We start from the raw sequence: 22,752 nt of genomic DNA, 5'->3' as shown, positions 1-22,752 counted from the left end.
CTATTCTATAATGCACTATACCCATATCATAGAATCACAGAATATCCTGAGTTGGAAGGAACCCCATAAGGATCATGGAGTCCAAATCCTGGCTCCACACAGGTCTACCCCAAAATTCAGACCATAAGTACAATGCCCAAACGCTTCTTGAACTCTGAACTTGAATTCCATATTATATAATGTTGCAAACTTTCTTTTGTTTGTATGTCTCAGGAATACTCTGGCAGCCAAAATTCTCACAGCTAGGAAAAAAAAAAAAAAAAAAAAAAAAAACAACTAAGAAAATGAATATTCCAAGGCTGGAATGACAGTGATACAATTGTATTGGGAGCAGATGATGATAACACAGCACTAATACCTACCAACTGATGGAACAGCAACTATAAGATAAAACAACAAACAAACTGACTAAATAAAAATTCCCACTGAAACTCTCAGTTGTCTTCCAAATACAAAAACCTCTTTCCTACCTATGAAATAACAACAGATTGTCAACTAAACTTGGTAATTCCTTATTTCAAACAGCAAATATTTTTTTCATCAAAAGGGACTGTAAGTTCCAACCTTTCTCATGTGCCTGGTCCAAAGGTGTTTGCATGCACACAATTTAGGTCTTTTTATCTTCACTTAAAATATTTTTAAAAATTAATATTGCAGAATCAAGAAATAAAAAATTACAAAACATCAGACACCTACATAGCCTTTTGTTTAGTCTCCTCCTAATCAGCTTTGTGATATAATCTTTAACATGTTAAAATCTGATTTTCCGCCTTAGTTCAAGTACAAGATAATACAAAAGAGAGAAAGAAAGTATGCATTTGCCATTTTCAACTTCTCAGCTGCCTAAATCTGTAACTAATACAATAAATTTAACATATTCACATAACATGCTTGAGCAACCACCTTTTAAAAGGTGTCAATATCACATAGAATTGGAAAGAATGTGGACCATCAAATTCTCAAGACAATTTTAATAGCATGGGGAGAAAAATTTTTTCTTCAGCTGAAGAAGGTTTCAAACAAGTGTCCTCCCTTCTTTGTGCAGTTGAACATGTTATTATCACTGAAATTCAAGTGAAACTTTTCAAATGTTTATTACTTAAATGACTTTTCTTCATTTTTTGTTAGGGAGTGAAACTATTTTCGGCTCAGAAGATAAACAATTCAGGAAGAGCCACTAAGTACTGAAAATTAGAAGATTAGATGTTTTGAAGTTAACTGCCAAAGTCATGCTACTCCATAAAAGTTAGTTAACAGCAGAGTCTTTCCATTTCCAGAAAGAGAGTACTTGATGTCAAAATATTAAAGCCACCTCATAACTAATAGCACAGATTTAGTATTAAAAGGAAGATCCAAGTCTCAGGGTAAATCTTCCTTTTAAAGCAGTTATTGATCTTTCCTTCAGAACACTGTTCACCATTTCTGTAAAGCAATACTTTTGAGAATGGTGATGTAGGCAATGAGTAAGTCACAATGACAAGTGGGTAATAAACAATAACTGACAGACCTTCCCTGAAAACATACAACTGGTTTCCAAAGGACAATGAGTGGCAAAGGTGGGTGATAAAGTGGCAAAACGGACCGCTTATTGTAGCGCAAAAAAAGCGAACAAACAAACAAAAAACCCACAACTGAAATCTGTAGAAGTCAAGGGGTGTGAAAAAAAAAAAAATTACTTGGCTTTATAAAACAAACTGCAGCAGAATGATTGCATGAATAGAAAAGACTAATAAGTTAAAACAAGCTATTATAAACCATCTATTACTTAGCTCTGAAAAAAATCACAAGCATAACAGGTTAAACTAAGGTTCTACAAAGTATTATGTATCTATACACACTAATCATCCCTTTGTGCTAGTACTTTGGCCAGGGAACACAGAAGCTGAAGAAAGCCAAGACAAGGCCATGCCAGGTAGCTTAATTCGCCTACCTCTATGACATGTTCTATAACCAACTATGCTTTCCTGGAGTACAATGGAATCACTGTTTCAGCTACCAAAATTGCATGACAAAAAAGGCCAATACAGTTTACAGCACTACTGGTATCTTAAGAACAACTCATCAAGTCATTGAATAAACAGCACAACAAAATAAAAAAAACACAACTCCTAATTAACTACTAATACCACACGGTTCTTTTTGAGAATATCATCTATACTTTTGTAGTTATAAATACAGATTCCACAAAGTAACACTTAAACACTAACTTCTGCCTTTTAAAATACTATACAATCAAAAATTCTCTCTCGTTTGATCAAGTTCTGTAGAAAGAAGGTCTTAAAAATAGAATTAAAAATGTTTTAATAGAACATTCTAAGAAAAAAAAAGTCTTAAAATTTCAATTTAAAGTTAAATGTAAAGAAATGTAAAGAGTCCACTGGGGTCATATAGATTCTTTATAAATGCTTCCAGTGAGAAAAATCAACATTTCTTTTTATGTCAAATAATGTTCTATTTTAGACTGCAATATTTATTTTTCATCTTCAAACTATTGTTATAATGTAGGCAACTGTTAACCAGTAAAATCTCTTCCTTAAGTATTGCTTTCTCTAAAGACATTCCTAACATTCTGTGTGATTCACTGTGATTCTGTGATTCAGTATCTGTATCTTTTGGTATTTCAGAGTCAAAGACATACTAGAAATTAAAATCAAGGTGATATTCAGTCATGGCATTACCTACCCTGCATTAACTCAAATTTTATGAAAGGACACCTGAAAAATTAGTTCATTTTTTTTCGGATTATTTCAGATTTAATCCAACTAGTTGAAAAGAAGTGTGATATTTTAAGGGAAAGGAATGATTATTAGGTGAGATAAAATTATCATTAACATTGACTAAAAAGCAAAAAAAGTATGTAGAATAAACCAGGCATTTCCTTTAAATATCTGCAGTGGCTGCTCTGTTCACTTCTTTGCCTGGTCTTCATAAATTGTGCTCATTCTCGGTAGACAGAAAAGCTGTACTTCATCATCTCCAATAATACAATCTACACTTATCACTATTTTAATCAAGTTGAATCTTAATTTGCTAATTTTATTGCAATAAAATATACTTTATTCTTCCCTCCCCATAAACATCAACTTATCTGTCTCAGAGGTTGCAGTGCAAAATTAAATCCTTCTCGCACTGCTATCCTTTGAACACTTAAAAGAAATCACTTTCATTTATTTACTTTGTAGTACGAATATGATGAAATTCTATTCAAAAGATTAAAACCATATATAAAGCAGGCATTAACTGATTAAAAATGAAATTTATATAAATCCTTTCTAATACTCAATTTCTGCCCAGTATTCAAGGATTAAATTTTCAAGATCACTTAAAAAATTGTAACAACTCATGGTACACGGTAACTCATTGTAAGGAAAAAATGTTTTACAACAACAAAAACACAAACAAAAAACAGAAACAAATTAAAGACAGTTCAGCAAGCTTGTGTGGGTATTATGAAAGTAACAGTGCATGAAGAAGCTCATTAACAAAAATGAAACAAAGAAATCAATATTTAAGATTAGCAATAATTGCATAATCGGTGCAAGAACTAAGCTTGATTCACAACTTCAGTTAAATTTTGAATCAAGTAAAGTCATTTTGACCAAATTTAACATTACATTTCTGCCAGCATAAAAACATTTGCTTAACTAAAACAAACAAACAGAAAAGCAACCCACCCACAGGTCACTTCTGTAATACTTTATGTTAATGGGTAGCAGATACAGGGTATTTCCTGGATTAGACAGTGCACATTATACCATAAGAGTTGCTTCCTTCAGCAACATTTCAGTATATGAAATCCCACATGTCGGTAAAAAGTGAAGAGCTCATATGTCGAGAAGCTAGAGATTACCCATAAACTAGGCAGATGAAAAAAATCAAAGCTTGGACACACTACACTCTCAAAGCCTCTCACCTCTTATCAGAGAGGGCTATTTTAATTTAGCCTTCATCTTCATTTATTACCAGAACTCAAATACTGCAGAGTGGTTTGTGATGTACTATTTACTCCAACAAAATTCTTATCACTTGTTACAGAGAAAAATAGTCTTCAGAAGTAGAAAGCTGGTGCATTTATCTATCTACTGCTCCAAACGAACTAAGGGATGTGGGCAGTCATGTGTTTTACACAAATCATTAGAGATACAGGAATGTTTTGAATAGCCATCAATGGTTACATCATTAACTATAATTTACTGCAATGACTTATGATTTTCAATTCATAGAAGTGCATTAAGAGTGTGTTCTACACATACATTAACACTCCCCATCATAAAATAAAACCATTTAACTTTTCATGGAGTGACTTTTATGATACTGTTATAGAAGAAACTAATTGTAGTTAAAACCTTTATTTTTAAAAAGGTCATGCTTTCTTACTGTAGTTTGTAATATTTAAATGGCAGTTCATGAGTGCGAATGCAGATGTACCACAATTCTGGGCATGTGTGTTCAATACTAAACCCGTCCAATAAGTTCTGCAGAAAACATGCAATAAAAAGTTATTTGCATATTATTTACCTATAATGAGGTAAAAGAAATCTAAATTGCAAATGAGTTTTGGAGACAAATCAATGCTAAAGGACAACAATTACTTCAGTCACGGTGTGAATTAAAACCACATTAATAAAGCTTAGGTGCTGTGGCAAGCACATCTTAAGTCCCTGGCAGGTCATTCAAGACCTGGCTTAAGAGGAACAGCAAGCATAAAGTCTAAAACTGTAGTTTTAAGGTCCACATAAAACAAACAAACCCAAATGACAAAAACCACAAGAAGCTCCAAGAAAACTCAAACTTCCATCCCCTTTAAAGACTGCCCTGAATGCCTGATAACATCTCAGTTTTTCACTATATAATGACAAGACAGAGCTAAAAAATAAATAAATAAAAGAGGACTCGGAATAGTCTTCCTTTGTTCCCTTTCTCGTGTGTAAAACACAGTGAAAATCAAAATGTTTCCTCAAGGAAAAAAGTGCTGTGTCGGAGTTAAAAATAAATCTAAACATCCTGCTCTTTACCTGAATACTCAAAACCAGCTCTATGGAGGAACTACAGAGGGCACTGTTGTACCAGTTTTCAGGAGTTACAGTACTGACGGCCTGAGAAACAGAAGACTGCCAGAAAGAAAAGAGAGAAAGAAAGAATCCAGAGTTAGGAGAACATGCAAATGCACTACACCTAATACAGTAATACAGCAAAAAGACTGAAGCTGTATTTCTGAAGGAAAACGGACTGAAAAAATGTTCACGTAGCAGACTGTCAGGCTGATAGGAATACCGCAGTGTACACATTTTCCTTTGTAGTACTTTCCATGGAGAAGGTAACTAATCATAGTACTTCCTTATCCTTTGCAAACAGCAACCTCTTCCAGGAATCCCAGTCATAATCAATATGAAAATGAGTGATGCCCATTGTGCACTTCTTCCCCAGACAGAATTTATCAACACGCAGTATCTCCATTATGTACAGTTCTCTGTAAAAGGCCAATTCTGTTTTATTCCTTTTTTCCTAATGACAGTTACAAATCAATTATTTCTATTTTGAAAACAGTAACGTTGGTGCAATATAAACCAAATGAAATCCTAGTCCTTCCATAAGAATTGCCTTTAAACATACTGACCAGAAACAGTGTCCGGCTGAGAGTAACGCAAACATGCAATTGCTGTATGTATGACGTTCACAACAAATAGGGGTGTATTCAATAAGTCAGCTTAAATAAGTGATTGTGTAAGAAAACAAAATGATTTTTATACAAAGAATGGGCTCCAGAGATAAAAATGCTTATGAAAACAAATTTGATAAATGTTTTACTGTTCAATTTTATAAAAGCTCTTCTATCCTTGATTGCATTTTATTAGAATTATCTCCAATTATATTTCATTAAAAAACAATAAATTTTAAAACATGCATTACTGCTGCCTAATGAGAATTGCAAACAATATAAAGCAGGTAGTTGCTTCTGCACAGAATAAAATTATTCTTTTTTTTTTTTTTCTCTCCATTTTTTTCATGTCTATCCTTAAGAAGCCTGATGAAGTTGCCAAGCAAGAAACCGAAGTACTGAAATAAGATACTGATAGCATCATCCACTTAAATGAAACTGTAGAGGAGAAAGGTGCTGCTCATTTTTCAACAATCTGCTGGAAAAACAAAGCAAAACAAAACCACAAGAAACATGTTTTACAGTATTATAGCAAAAAGCATAGGATACATTATGAACACTGACTTGAAATCACATTTAAAGAAGAAAAGCTAAATGAAAGATATTTTCAAATTAAGTTGGGCATAACAAACCAAAGAATAACGGTTAGCAGAGAAGATGCTCAAGCAAATAGACAAAACATCTACCAGAAAATTGTCTACAGTTACGTGCATGAATGAACAAAAACAAACAAAACCAAAACCACACACGTTGCCTGTGGATACTCACTCACATCCACATGCATAAAAACTGTGATGGTAACTGTGAAGAAACTGTCTCTCCAAGCATGAATAGACAGATACTACACGAAAGGAAATCTCCACAGAAAATCAAAATCCAATTGTTATTTTAAATGAAATTTGAAAAAAATTGCAAAGCCAGACACCACAAGTATATTTACCAGGAAAGACCCCCATTCTTTCACAGACACTAAAACCGTGGAATGCTTGTAATTAAGTAATTGCTAATAAAAAAATTTAAAAAAATAGCACGCATGTTGGAAACAGGTTTCATCCAGGTTTTTCAAATGTTCAGCTTCCAAACAGGCAACATATATGCAACATTAAGTGAAAGTCAACTAAACTTAAATATGCTGACTTCAGGCTAATTCTGTTTCTAAATCAAAATTATTTTAGAATTGCTGAACATATTACCAGTCTAGTGATCTATTTAGCAATTGTTTTTTAATTAGCATTGCTTCTGACTAATAGTCCAGTTTTATTTTAAAAGTTTCACCTTACTCTGTTGTTTTTAAGTATTAGTAAATTTTCACTATTATTATTTTCATACTCCTTTTGAAGTATGTTAAGTCTGCAGGCAGGCTGCATGCAGGTAACCAAAACTAATAGTTTTTCTTAACTACAAAGTATTAATAAAAGTGCATATTAACCCACTAAACATCAACTACAACACTGGACCAAAACAAGCAAAGGTCTTAAATTATGATACCTGTTAATTCTGCATAAAATTAACTGTGTTTTAACTTAGAAATGTTGTAGTTCATTTCCACAGACATGCAATTGAATCTAAATGGGGCTATTACTGAAGCTGTTGAGTCTATGCATGTCACCTAAATAAAATTCAAACCACAAAAAAAGTTTTGATAACGTTTACAAAATTGACTTAAACATTTTAATGTATTTTTCCATTTAACTACAATACCGAATGCCAAAATGTTAATAGATGACTCTAAATATTCAAGATATTTAACAAGATATTTGAGGTTCCTTTCTCCCCATGCAATACAGCACATTAAAACCAATTTTACTATCGTAATTTATTCAAAGCTTGATTATGAGCAATAGCTGCTAGAAGAAATACAGCATTGTTGATTCATATACAAGCATTTCACTTAACTACATTGGATAATAGCAGTGCTCCTAAGGAGCATAAAAGCAAAGTGATTAGAAGTCATTACTGTTAATTAGCATTCACTTTACATTGATAGGGATGAACCTTTTCTGTGCTGAACAAATGGAAAGCTTTTATCTGAACGTCTGCCAAACCTGGTCAAGGTAGGCACAGAAATAAAATGTCAGTGACCAGTAAGTAGAATTCAAAACAAAAATAACAAAAAAGCAAAACAAAATCTACGGATGTATCATCATCCAATTAGTGAGATTCAGTTTTTAAACAGGAAGAGGTTTGAAGGGAATGAATAAAACTGGAAACTCATACTTCACATTCTGCAATCTCACTGATAAAAGGAGGAAATGTGTGTTTATCAAGCTTGCTGTGAGTGCACGGTTCATTTGGCGTCCAGTAAACAATGCCTGGCTGCCCATTTCCAAATGCATGTGAGAATCTTGCAACCCAGAACATCATATTCAGCAGGCAAGGTCACACTAGAGATGCCCTGGAAATAGGAAATTAGGAAAACCTGGCAATCAGAGGTTTAAAGCTGACCAGAACAAGCCCTCAGGCTTGCTTACCATCTTTCACCACCAGCCTGACTGTCTCTGCTTATTCAATATTAACACAACAAGACAGAGTGAGTGAAAACAACTCCACACACCTAACAGGGAAAAATACAGTGACTTTTTTGTTTACATGAGGCTCAGCATTTCTCACGGTAAGAAATGTTTGAGGTAGTCTCAAACGTTGCTCAAGATCCCATTCTGGAAGCAAAACTGACCCCTCCTCAACAGTTCAGATGAGACAGGCATCCTGTTGATTAAAAAATTTCCTTGTTCCCTTCTCATTTTAAAATTCAAACTAAACACACACACATACACACAAAATGTCTTGAGAATGGAACAAGATCTATAATTATTTTTATTGTGTCTGAAGTACTGCTAACTGTGTGATTACTTCTTAACCTCTTCCTTTAACTTATTCATCGCTGGTTCTTATTCGTTGCTGGTGACAATGGTCAGTCCCCTAGGTGGAGGAAGCTATAGAGCTTTGATCCAGAATTAAAAGAAAAAATAAGTCAATTAAAAAAAAAAACAAACAAAAAAACATTGAATGTGCTGAGTGCAAAGAGACAATTCAATTCTTACAGATAAACTCATTCTAAAGGTAGACGAATTGTTATTCTAAAAGGTAGAGGAATTCAGTGTATATTGCATGAAAAATCACACGAAATATTTTGCCTTAAAAGTAATCTTATTTTGCAAGGAAGCACAGTTATTTATCTTCTGTCAGGGTAGGTAGCCATTTAATAGAATTTCTAAAAGTTTACATACAACATTCATGACTAAAGGCAAGAAGAAATGTGCCAAAAGATACAATGTCCAAATGTTTACCTAATCAACATGACTAGTAGAGGGCACAAAAAATAAATTCTATTGTTTCATCTGTCAGTGTTTCCCTTGACACTTCAGGATGTTTTTTTCAATACTAACATTTAATTTACTCTACAAAAATTGTATTTCAACCCCTGAATTATATGTAAAGCTAATCTATCAAAGTATTGGTATTCTCAATTTGCATATCTTAAGATATGGAGACAAAAATCAAGGAAGGGTGAGGTGTTTTTTTTTTTGTTTTGTTTTGTTTTGTTTTTGTTTTTGTTTTTTTTTTTTAGAAATTTTGCATAAAAATAAATACCTCTTCCTATAATTTAATCTTTATCAATTTTTTTTTTAGAAATATACCTTTAAGAAATTAGCCTACGTATCCACACACACACACACACACAAATTGTAATAAGGAAAACATCAAATTTTCTTCAGTTGAAGAAAATGGGAAATGATGACTGAAACTGCTCCAGAGACTTCTGAGCTCTCTGAATCCCATCAGTAAGAGAGGGAAGCTACCTGCTTTGTCTGAACGTTTATAAACTGCAAGATTAGTTTGGCAAACAGCATGCTAAGGACCTGATATTAGATTCTTGAGGTCAATTGACATTCCTTAACTAATACTATTTAGATCTTTAAGACTCCCAAGGAAGTCTGCAAACCTTATTTATACATGTTAAGAATACATGATTAGACTTTATCATGCAAATACTGCCACTGAAGTCACAGAGACTACCAAGAGCTGATTAAGATGGATACCTAAAAGCCAAGTGACTATTTCTAAATACTTTACTGTCTTATAAAACAGTTTTTAAACACTGAGTACCTGCAGTAGAAAGTTCTACTAGATTTACTCATGAACCTTCACTGGGAACACCCAGAAGTTTGGCCACAAAGTCAGCCATCAGCACCAAACCTGACAATCCTTTTTTACCCATTAGCTCCAGCAGCTCAGTTCAGCAAAACTGAACTGAAAGAACTGAAAAGAACAGCAAAAGGAGGACTATTTCCGTAGCATGGAAAACTATTACCTATAACGAGGAACCGAAAGCTTTATTTTCTATGACAGAATTAATCCCTATACAAAGGCCACAGGATAATCTAGTATTCTATTCATTTATCTCAAACCCTAGCTCTGTTTGCTGAAGAACTTCAAGTCTTAGGGAGTTTCACTGAATAATGAGAGTACCTAAATTATCTCTATTCCACCCAAACCTGCATGGACAACATACTTTGTGTCAGACAAAGTATCACCTGAAGTAACACCAAATTGCAAACTTCATCTATCAGACGGACAGAAATACTTCCTGTCTTCAGTAAATATCTGTGTCGGTCTATTTCAAAAATCATGATCCTGCCCATAAAAAAAAAATAATAATTAAATACATGAGTCAGACTGCATTAATAAGCTCTTTGTTGCTGCAACTACAAAGCACATTACCTATTCTTAGTAACTGACTGAGTTATAAGATCACTGCTCAAGGACGTGGTATTATTTTAAAAAATGAATTTTCTTTCCCCTTCTGCAAGGCTGATAAAATGAAATTCTGCCACAAGCAAAAGCTATTTTTGCTAAAATATTTCATAAATCCAATATACCCAACATCAATTCTTACTTTTCAGATGATAACCAATGAATGGTATCATAATTAATAATCCTTCAGTCCTGAGATCCAGTATATTAATTTTTTTCCTGTAAGCTTGCAGGTTCAGAACCCAGAAAGTGCACCACAAAAAGAACTGACAGAAAAATGTTAAAACTGAAAATACACAGAAAGTCAATGTGCATGCTTTACAATAAGCATACACAAATATATTACACAGAAACAACAAACAGAATCAAGTGTTTGAAATACTAAATTTGAAACACTCAAGTACTGAAAAGTTATAGAAGATGAAAAATAGTTTGAAGAAAAAAAAAAAAAAAAAAAAAAACTTTTAATCAATATAGTTCTAGATTTCCACAAATTACCCCAGCAGTAGAAACTTACCAAACATAAGCAAAGCCTTCACAGAACACAGAAGACAAGGCACGAAACTTGGAAAAGGACAGCACTGTCTACTAAAACCCAGAATTGAAACAAATTATCTTGCATTGGTTTGTATAGTCTGTAAGCTGCTATAACCACTACTCTAAACAAAGCTTTAGCCGTAGATCCCTGGGATATAGAATACAACCCAACATTCAACAGAAATCCATCCAACACACAACCTCTCTTACACCACTGTAATGTATGCTTGCGTAAAACATTAACACATTATTTGGACAATATCATAATTGCACTGATGAGGGAGAAAGTAGTTAAAGCCTACGTTGAGGAATGCATTACAGGAATGTTTCATTAAAACCCCTGCATGCTTCATTCCTTCTAATCACTAAAGGGAAAGAAACAGCTTTTCTACACATTTCCTGATATCAAAGATAAAGACATGACAAAAACCTGAAAGATAATACAGATAACTAAGAAACTCTAGAGCTTACACGCTTACTGGAAAAAGCCCCGATATGCAAAGTGACAAATATTGACAATCAAAGATATCAGTAATCCTTATTCAGTAATATGGATAAGAAGTTAAATTATTCATTAGAATTCAGAATTTACATGCATCACAAAGTAAAAATACTACTATCAAGTGAGGACTGCCAGGTTAGATGCATTCAGGCATCATATAAATACTCTGATATATTTCAAAATATATACAGAATAAAGACAATCTAAAATAGGACATTACCCAAGAGAAGAGTAAATATAAATTTACAATCATCTAGGTTTTGGACAATAAAGTTAACAGGTTTACAGTCATTGGCAGTCAACATCACTTTTTGAGTCCCGTGAACTACAACAAGACTGCTGCCCTGGGTTTCCAAGCACTGCAGAGGTACATTTAACCTTTTAAATGTCAGGCGTTCATAATGTTTTATTTTATTTAAATCAGATACTTTTGATTTCATCCTACCAGTTTTTTCAAATGTGGTTGGTTCTTAATTATTTTTTTTTTTAAACTAAACAAGTACCTTTAATTGTAACATTCTTTACAATGTAAAAGCAAGGCATGTTATGCAATTTTCAACTCGACACACCTTTCCTGCACAGTTAGGCCCAAACCATTTGAGAGAAAAATTAAGATGCATTATTTTGACCAGTGTTTTAAAATTAAGTTCACTTAAGGATGCATTTTTACAAGCCTCCTGCAGAATTCCACTTATCCTTTCAACAGAGAGCAAGTTGAGCTCTCTGTTTTAAACATCTAAAAAAAAAAAAAATCATAAAGGAAAATCACGAGTGATTAAAACTTATATAGTAAGGCTACAAAACTGCAGTCATAAAATGTGCAAAATAAAAAAGTTTTCTAAATTATTTTCAATACAGAAGTTTCATCTCCTTTTCTAAAAACTAAAAACACAAAGAGTTAAAGCTCCTGCAGATTACTTCCACCTGCTATATACAATTATTCATCAGAATATGCAAGACTTCTACCGAAACTTTTGCACCAGAATTTCATAGATATATTTGACTACAAGGGTTATCCAAAGAGTAATAATATGTTAAAATAACCTTTATGTTAGTATTTGTATCTTTAAACTATCATATAGTGGAATTAATATTTCTATACAGGAAAGAAATAGTTATTTGGTTCCAGACAACTTGATAACATCTCTTTCAGTTGTAGTTATAATTATCATGTATTAACTTCCAAAGCAGAAGTTGTCAAGATTTAACATTAGCATTAATTTATGTCAAGCATCCATTTCTCCAAAGACAGCAAGGATCGAAAAGGAAGTATGATCTTAATTGCCTCTAATCTGCCCATTTTTAATTAAATTGATCAGTAATTTATTATCTTACACTGTGGCAGAAAACTGCTAGCATGCAGCTTTAAGAGACAGCATATACTAACTAGTCCTTCTAATTTCTAATACTATCAGGATTCGTAAGACATATAAAAGTGCTATGCCATATTTCTTTAAATTTCTGTATTACATGATATGCACATTCCATTTGAAACCTCCATGAAGCACTCTAGAGTGCTACAGCCTACATGCACTATTCTCCTGTTGAGTAGTCTCATACTCAACACGGGTACATGATCTTGATTTTCCCTTTCAAAGATGTTTAGAAAAATGTAACATCCAATTTCAACATGGTTCAGAAAGCGCTCTGCATTCAAACCACACTTAGTCTAATCTGAAAGTTTTTTGATTTTTTTTTTCTACTAAACAAAGAATAAGCTAAAGGTTTATGAATCTCAATTCTAATTTCAATGGAAAAAATAGAAAAAGTGGAAAGGGTGCTGGAAAATGTTCAATACCTGAACTGAAGACCAAAACTATCTTCAGCTGAAGTTTCAAAAAGTGGTCTACCAGTTTTATCCGTAAAATTAAATGTGTATTTATTTTTAGTAACCATAAATATGTTTTTCTGAACATCGTATTGTTTTAGTACTGTGCACTGCAGACATTAACACAATAAAATGCCACAGCTATTACGTGATATATTAGAATATAGTTGGAGGGCTACCAGAATCAAAAACATAAAACATTCTCTAATACTTTGTGAACTATCTGCAACATAAAAACAGGCAATAGATTCTGTTTTATAGAGCATAAGAGCAAACAAATGGAAATGTACATACCTTAATTTCTATGCGTTGATAAATGCACAAAGCCTCAAAAACCTCTAATTCAAGTAATCAAACAATGCATTATTTCAAATATCAAACTACATAAACATTTGGTTTGGGCCTGAAATGTGGATTAATAAGCCTCATTTACACTGTATGAAAAAGGGAATAAATTGAATAAAGTTACACCATGTATTTGCAGTGCAAAGGAATTTGCAGAACAAAGGAATAAAAGTTAAACTTTTTAACAATAAAAGTGTCCAAAGCTTTTCTCAAATACCTAAGTGGATCACATACTTAAATTCATAAATGAGTCAAGGAATTTAAGCAATAAAAGCACATTTAAGCGCTATAATTGTCCTCAAGTATTTCATTCTTTTCATTTAGCATACCTTAACAAGTTTCAAGAGGTGGTAAAGGTCTTCAACCTCATCCTCCTGACACGCAGTATACACTCTTCCACTATTTATGGTGGTACCCTTAATGACACAACGATAGAGTGGCAAATCCAATGCATCAGCGTAGAGCTCAATGGCATGGTGTCCAACTGTCTGATACATATAGCTGTCCAATTCATCAGTCTGCCCTGCCACAGTCAAGAAATAATCACATTAGGTACATAATTTCAACAGTTACAGATAACTATAATACTTCAAAGCACTAAGAATGTATAGATGTTAATATTTTTTGGTTCACGAACAGATGTTTGCTGACATTACCTCTATAAACATGGAAAGGAAAAAAAAAAAAAAAAAAAAAAGGATGGCTTTCTATACCCAACAGACTATGTCAAGAACATGCTAACTATTTGGAAATTGTGCAGACTACTTCTCCTTTGGTATTCCTCCCTGCTTCATCCAAATATCTTGAACTGGTCCAATTCTGCTATTATTTATATGGTAATTCAAATACAAGCATATCTCAGAGGCACAAACCTAAGTCCGTTTCAGCATATTCGGTGCAAGAAATCTGGAGTGCAGTGCAACAGTGAAAATAAGCAATAGGTTGTCACAATTTCCAAAATTTTTACTGTTTAAATTGTTATCATGGTCATCAAGAGACAAGAGCAGGTTATTTGAGCCTAAATGGAATAAAAGTAGATTGCTACAATGCTACAATGTTTTGACATTAGTTAACATGTCAAAAACGAAAAGAGAGGAGAGGAGAGGAGGATTCTACCTTCAGTCCTTTTAATAATTAAGCTCAGAACGTAATCAAGTCTTTGCTGCTGTTTCCTTAATCAGGAGAAAAAAAGTTAACTGAATTTTCTTGTAAGTAATTTGTAGCTAACAAATGAGGGGAGGGGGGAAAGAGTTAAAATACAGGTGTTGTGGATTACAACTAAATCACAAACTCTCTGATAAAGGGATTATATATAAATATTTTTCAGATAATTTTTCAAATAGGTTAAAAAAAAAAATCCTGAAGTTTCCGCCTCATTTATTAAAAGCTAGTACAGTTCACTACTTTAATGTTAATTTGTTAATACTGTCACTTCTCTTAATTTACACACAAACACATTATGCACCTCTGCTGTACCTCTAGCACCTCTTGCAAGGAGAAAGGTCTATAATATTGATCAAGGTAAATAATTTGTGATGTAACAATTAGGTCATGTCACATTTGATGCCATGCAACAGTAACAAAGATACGTATTTGCTCAAAATGGGCAAATCCAAACCCATAATTACAACTAACCAAGCTAAACCAGAACAGTTGGCATAAAAGAAAACTCAGTATTTTTCAACATACATAAAATATGACAAGGTCTTTAAACTGATATCCAGTTCAGAATACTGAGTTTCTTTATTAATTGAGACTCTCCAGGCAACAGTGGTACAAGATAAAATAAAATGAATGGCATAGAATCCACCATTGCCTGAAGCACCTCAATTAACTTTCCACAAAATTTCCAACTACACACTTAAAGAGAGCATTTTATGATTTTAATGACAATATACTACATTTCTGATGTGGATAAATTAAAGACAACATACTTCAACAAGATTAGAGATGATTATGTCCTAGCTACAAAGAAAATAAATTGTTACTGTATTCCCAAGCATTTGCCAGTTCTGTCCATGACTCATTTGTGATGTCAGCTCCCATTTTGTTTCACTTCCTCTGTATAGTTTCCTAACATGCAGTTTCCAGGTATCATGCTTAACTGTTTAACATACATTGAAAAGTTAACATATGGTAATATATTTTAACATATTTATTATACTCCCCTACCAGCTGGGTAACAAATCACTTCATTTTACGTTCTAGTCCAACACAGAAGTAAGCAGTAGTCATCTCCCCCTCTTACCTCACCACTGGCTTAGACCAATGAGTTGCTCCCATTATCTTTCACAACAATAAGCTTAGGCCTAGCCTGTGAGGAACTGATCATTTCTGATCCAAGCTAGAAGGAAGGAAAAAGGGAGGAAGAATGTGCACCAAGGTCAATTGCAATCCAATTGGTTCCTTGATCCAGTTCACAAATGCTGGGCTAGAATAACGGAGGAAGACAAATGAGGATAAAAACACAAGCAAGCAGCTGCAAAACAGTTGCTTATTTTTTGCAACTTGTATGGTTTATGCCAGTTTAAAGCATTTCTAGAAATAGGGTGTTTGTTTTGTTCAGTGATGTCCTGTACCACCTTTTATTATTTGAGCTACTGAATGCGTACAACCTCTTCATACACCACTAAAACATTTGTATTTTCCCTTTTTCAATTTGTGTATGTCTTTCTTTTAACTGATCTTCATCTTGTGTGATGTCCCCCTCCCCTGAAGGAAAAAAACATTTTTCCTCAGGCTCTGGGATTTCTTCAATAAGCCCTTCAATAACCAAATCTATATAAATACATATATACAAAGGAACCTAAGACAGGCACAGTTGTGCATCCGTTGCTTCTAATTAAAGAAAAAAAAAAAAAGAGAAAAACAAACAAACAAACAAACATAAGAATTAAAGCTTTCCTACCTGTGCTTTCAGCAGGTCTTAAATTGGCTAGAGCAACAATCTGATGCCCAGCAGCAACACATTGCATCATATTATAACAGCTGTCCTTCCCACCACTGTAAGAAAAATAAAACAGTGGCAATTAAGTAAAAATGCTGCTAAAAATTTTAGCCCCTTATGGCTTTTGCCTAGCTGCTAAAATTTAGTATCAACAGAGCTGGTTACAAAGTTTTCAAATAAAATGCAAAATATTAGCAGGAGCATAAGGATGATTTCACCATAGTAAAGCTTAAACAATGTTTGTATAGATACGCATAATATCTATATACAGCATCCATAAAGCATGCATCCAGTTCTAATCTTTTTCCCATTTCTTATAAGAGAACTTCCACAAAAACAAACAAACAGTTAAACTGGAATCCCTTCAGAACAAGGATTATCAAGGACTAAACCCACAAAAAACCACCAGTATCTGTTCCAGAGAGCCACCAGTGTTAGCAGTCATTTTAGATAAAGACACTCATTTAGTAATAATATTTATACTTCATGATACATCTGCAAAAGTTTCAACATTTTGTACATTTGTACATCCCATTGCCAGAAGTTATGATTATTACAGGTAGTAATTTCAGTTGGCTCTGCATGGAACATGCCATTTTTTACAACAGATACCTGCAGATAACAATTATGAGAGCTGATTAAAAAAATAAATAGAAAAACAAGCAGAACAATATTCTTTTCTGAGGCCAAGAGATGATACCATAAACATGGAGAATTAAGTTTGACTGAATTGAATCCAGTAAGGGTCCAGTAAGACCTACTGGAACCTTTTCTACTCTCAGTGAGGAAAGAATCCTGCTCTCCTGGTGGAACTGAAACAGAAGGTTTTCCACAAATGTTAATCCCTATCAAAGAAATGTTACAGTCTCACAGCAAAATGAAGACTGGTGTAGCATATACACCATTTACAAAACCTACGTTCAGATTCCCAGCCTTCAACCTACAACTGCAAAAATCAGCCTAGGGCAGGAACTGGAACACAGATCTAGATCAGCTCCGTAAAACTACTCCTTGCCTTACACTCACTGAGACAGGGAGAGGACAACAGACAGTGGTAACAAACAATCCTTGCTACAACAGGCCACCAGTTTCCTTGTGGCCACAGTATTACTATCAAATTTCTTCAGCTTTTTCAACAAAAAGTTTCCTGTCTTATCTACCCTTTATGCAAGAGCTTGAAGCTATTCCCCTTCATTTTATCCATGCTAAAGTTCTGTATGCTGACCTTAATTGTAACTGTGTAACTCAAACCTCAAGTAGAAATAGTATCAACAACATGGCATCCTTTTGTACTTTACATAAAGCAGGTGCTTATATTTCAGTGTTATAAAAGTAAATATAAATATGATAATGAGTAGATTTCTAATTTGAGGTTCCATCTGTACCTGACATTATTTTCATGCATACCTACAACTTTCTTCTAATCTATATACGGACAAAAGTATAAAATCATATGTTCATTAGTTCTGGATACTGCGCTTGATAGCTTGAAAACACAGTTAGCATTCATTTCATAAAGTGAAATTTCAGGTTTAACAGACACATACTGAGACAAAGGCTCTTTTCTTTCTGAATGGCTTCATTTTCAAAGTATGAGCCTCCCACTTGCTCTAATTTCAACTCCAAACAAGAAAAATAATTATGACAGCTGATATTTCCCTACGCTGTTTAGAGCATTTCAATATTAAAACTGAATTATTTTTAAATTAAATTTTAAATTAAAAATAAAAAAGACACCAGAATAAACCTATTAATCTTTTACATTAATTACAATTAGTTGAATTCAAATTTATCATTTTAAGATGAGGCTACATTCAGATTTTCCAAATTTGACCAAAATTTCTAGAGTACCTTCTGTATCACATGCTACTATAATATTTATTTTCTGCATTATTGTTATCGTAGCCGTAGAAAATAACTGTCAAGAAACAAATGGAAATAGTGCCCACCAACAAGGTCTTCTAATCTAACTGTAAAACACACGGCAATTAAGGCCAATGAAGCCAGACATCAATAGTGTGGGAGGAAGGTGGACCCAGCATAGGCCCAGCCTGGCTGAGAGCTAGGCTGTGCTGGTGTGAAAAAGAAGAAAAAAAAAAAAGAAAAAGAAAAAAAGGCACTAAGAAGAGCTATGAAGACAGATACTGAAGTAGCTTTGAAAATGTTGCCTGGAAACTCCTCTCAGTTGTCATCACAGAAGAAACCACAAAGCCTTTTTGTAGAGAAGTGTACGAAGCTGGGCCACAAACAGGACTAGTTTTGACAGTCCTCTGGGTATGTCAACAGGTAGGCTTATCAATTAACAAAATATTAGAAGAAAAAAAGTAGGGTAATGTAAAGACATAATTCCATAAAAGAATTCTGGGAAAAAAAAAAAAAAAAAAAAAAAGTACTTGCTATTGACAAATATAACCATTTACAGTCAGAAAATTCTAGAAGAATTAAAGAGTTGAAAAAAACGTATTTCAGTTGGAAGACTGGCTTTAAAAAGTCTATGATTTAGCACAATATACAATACAGGGTTTAGCCCGTAAATACCATTTTAATAGCACGACTATCAACTTTAAGTGTGGGCAAGGTTTTAGAAGAAAAAGAAACAGGCTGAAGTAGTTTTATACATAATCCTGACCTTTTCAAAAGTAAGAACCACTTTTTTTTTCTTCTGATCTTTGAGGCTAGCTCTGTTACAAAGATTTCAGACACTTTGATGTCTCTTTAAAACTCTTCTTAAAACTATTACTGAAACTAAATCCATCCTTGTAAAACTGTCCATTAAAATAGCAATTGTGTTTCAAACCTGTTTTAGGATTTTATTTCATCCTGCCTTTTAACACATTACTCTGCTTAGAAAATATCAAAATAAATAAACCTGGAAGACTGAATCTTATCTCTAAAAGAAGAAAAAGCACTGAAGCTGATTTTCCTACTCTGTATTTAAGCAGGTCTTGAGAAGTGTAATTTGTTGTATAATTTGGATGATGTTTGCAGTGACTTGTAATTGTTGGGGCCAAACCACAATTTCAACAGGCCTTGACATTCTACACTGCCTGAGAGAATTTAATAGATTAAATGTTAAGACTTCAGTAAAGTTAGTACACCCAAAAATAAAAATGCTCTGCTCATATACACACAACCCTTTTCCATTTACAGGTTCCCTAGCTTGGTGTCTTCTAATTCACTATTATTTCTCAAGAAAGGAACGCACTGCACCTGTCTTTGTTAGGAAAACAAACTAGTATTAATCTCTTTTAAAAAATTATTAAAAAAAAAAAAAAAAAGGCTGTTTACAGTACAACTGTAGAAACTGACAAAAGCAGCAGGACTATGTGGAGTGCAAAAAAAGCAGCCCCAGAAGACAGGGCTGTGTCAAACTGCAACTATTAAACAAGGAAGCTCTGTCTTTTTTAAAGTGAGCAAAATTAAATGCCTCTCAGAAGACACACTAGGAAAGCTATCATAGGAGATAAGATATTGGGGAAAAAAAAATAAAAATCTGAGAACTGAACTGAAAATAGCAAACTCCCCCTGACTGTCCGGGACTTGGCAAAGGCCCCGCAGCCCCAGGCAGGCAGCTCGGGCATAAGATTTTTCTTATGCAAGAATCTTGTTTTGGGTGGGCGGGTGGTTGTTTTGGGGGGTGCATGTTTTGCTGTGTTTTTACAGAGAGCTCTCGCCCGTGTCCCGGCAGCGAGGGGAGGCGAATGCAGAAGCCGCTGCAGACCTCTCGCTGCCTGCAGGCGGGGACCTCCAGCCCGCAGCCCCACACAGCCGCTGCCCCCGCAGCCCTGCCTCCCTTCCTCCTCCCTCCCGCCGAGCCGGGCCGGGGCGGCGGACAGCAGGCGCGGGGCCGGGCCGGAGGACGGCGCTAGGCGGAGCACGACCCCGGCCTGTCCCCCGCGCCCTCCCTCCCTGTCGGCCGCCCTGGCCCGTTACCTGATGAGAGCCACCACCCGCATGGCGCCCACTGCCCCACGACGGGACGGAGCCCAGCCAGCCCGCCACCCGCGCACGCCGCCGGCCCCGCCGTGTGCTCCCGCTGCCGCCCGGCCGCCTCCCTGCAGCGCGCCCTCCTCCCGGGGCGGCCGCGCAAACTGCCTGCCCGAGCTACCGGCGGGCTCGCCGGGCCGCCGCCGCCTCGCCCTGTGCTGGCCCGGGCGGCCGCTCCCTGCCGCAGCCGGGAAGCGGGGACCGATGCGCAGCGGCCGGTGGCGGCCCGGCTGCGGGGCGGCGGGCGGAGCGGCGGCGGAGGCACCGCGCGGGGCGCCTATGTGAGGGCAGGCCGCGGGGCCGGGCCGGGCCGGCGCTGCCGGGTGCTGCGGGGAGCACCGCGGGGCTCGCCCCGAGGTGGCGGGGTCAGCATCGGCCCCTCCGAGGGGACCCTGCCCTGTTAGTCCCCCGGGAGCCGGCGTTGCGGACGCCGGAGGGGGAGGCGGGCAGGAGGAGGTCTGCCTGCTGCAGGCCTCGGCGCTGCGCTGCACGCTAAAATGTCCACCTGCAGCGCTGGGCCAGAAACCTCGTGTAGGGCTCATGTGGGTCAGCTTTCTGAACGATTCCGCCGCTGTGCGTGTCGTACTATATCCCCTATAGGTTTCTAGGCTGAACCGGCAGAAAGCTGCTACAAACGCCTTGTCTCCAAATCCAGGCACAATTTTCTTTCTCCCGAGTCACAGGAGAAATTTACTGGGTTATTTCTGCTGATAAGTCATGCCAAATAGCGTTCAGTCGAGTAAATAGACTTAAGTGTTAGACCACCAAATAAAAACACTTCGGGGGGGGGGGGGAGGGGGGTTGAACCATGTCTGTATGTTGCAGAGCAGTCTGAGGGCCTACAGCTCCCCAGGCTTGTGCACTTAAAATGTGGACAAGGGATCTCTGCTGTACTGCTTGTTGCTCCCCTGGATGGAGTTTGCTGTGGAAAGTCAAGGGTGCTCACTGTCAGGGTGAGCCCCCTGCACTGCCTGGCTCCATTACCCTGCGGTACCACTGGTTATGGCTATACCCAGCCTATCCATGGGCAGTGACCAGGAGCTCCTGACTCATAATACCTACTGAATTGCATTACAGCAACCAGTGCAACTAACGTAAAAGGTTTTGTTCCTCAGAGCTGGGATGAAGGGTATGCTTTTATACGTTGCAGGTGCTAACTTAACAGCCCTGTGCGATATGTTATACAAGCTGTGTAACAACCTGTACCATTGAGACTTTATGCAAGATTCTAACAAACAAGTTCCCTGCTCACAATTTGTTGGGTATGAAGTTCCCAGGAAGAGAAAAGATGGAAGAAAATAGAGAAGAAAACATTCTAAGAAAAAGCACTTTATTTTCAGTGATAAGTGTGCCAAAATAAATTCTGAAATACCTAGTGAGACAACTATAGTATTTAAGATTTTTTTTTTTATAGCTCATGAAAAAAGTTTATTCTTTTTTTTTTTTCTTTTTTCCCCAAGTGATTTGTGACTTTGTGATTTGTACAGTACAAATTGAAACTTGTAAAATAGTGGTTAATTGTGGGCAGATATGAAGGTGATAACTGACTTACTAAATGCACTTCTGAAAAGTTAAGAAATGACAATCAGTATAAAACTTAACTAGATAAGTTGTTGTGAAGGTGTGGGAACCACAACATCAATTTTTCTGTATAGAAAGAGTTATGAAAAATAACATTTAAAAAATAAATCTTAGTTCACGCTTTGGCCATCACAAGCCAGCAGTTATGAGACAATTTTTTTACTTACAGGACAGATTGATTTCCTTGTAGTATAGTGATGATGACTTGAAATATAATTCTTAGATAGCCTTTTCTTCAACACATCTTAGATGATCTGGACCAGGGTTACTTAGACATGAATGATGAGAGGGTGGTGGTTTTAGTGGGGACTTTTTTTTTTTTTTTTGGTCTTAGGTAATGGAGACCTCTTCTGAATTAAAGATGCAAATCCAGGGGATTTGAGAGATTTTAGCTGAGATTACTGAATTGAATGAAGCAGTGCTGCATACTAGGTGTGCTGGTAGACAATAACCACACCTCCGAGGAACTGTAAAAATGTCAGACCAAAGTATTTAATTTATTGAAAACAAAACAAAACAAAAAAGCAATATTTTATCACATATCTCTTTTTTATCACACATTTCTTTCTGTTCCAGAATGAAATATTTTTAGTTTTGGTTATCAAAAGAAG

The 22,752-nt window shown here is 35.8% G+C and overlaps 1 protein-coding gene across 4 annotated transcripts in view; it reads right to left on the bottom strand.

The window, feature by feature from the left end:
* The window catches only part of DPH6 (diphthamine biosynthesis 6), a 205,771-nt gene extending 184,575 nt beyond the window's left edge, over window positions 1–21,196 (bottom strand). Inside the window, exons 1-3 of one of the 4 annotated variants that reach the window (XM_082761123.1) lie at window positions 20,507–21,196; window positions 16,535–16,629; window positions 13,956–14,149 (exon numbers count right to left, since the gene is read on the bottom strand). In XM_082761123.1, the coding sequence (XP_082617249.1) occupies window positions 13,956–14,149; window positions 16,535–16,629; window positions 20,507–21,102 (885 nt within the window). In that variant the 5' untranslated portion in view covers window positions 21,103–21,196. Of the gene's footprint in view, window positions 1–13,955; window positions 14,150–15,874; window positions 15,966–16,534; window positions 16,630–20,506 lie in introns of those variants that run through there. The other 3 variants (XM_082761122.1, XM_082761125.1, XM_082761124.1) reach the window with 3 other exon arrangements.
* Between the last annotated feature and the right edge of the window lie 1,556 nt (window positions 21,197–22,752).

The sequence above is a fragment of the Aythya marila genome (assembly GCF_965140915.1).
Source record: "Aythya marila genome assembly, chromosome: 5".
Lineage (NCBI taxonomy): Eukaryota > Metazoa > Chordata > Aves > Anseriformes > Anatidae > Aythya > Aythya marila.
Note: the sequence above shows the minus strand (reverse complement) of the source record. Positions and strands in the feature narration are given on the sequence as shown.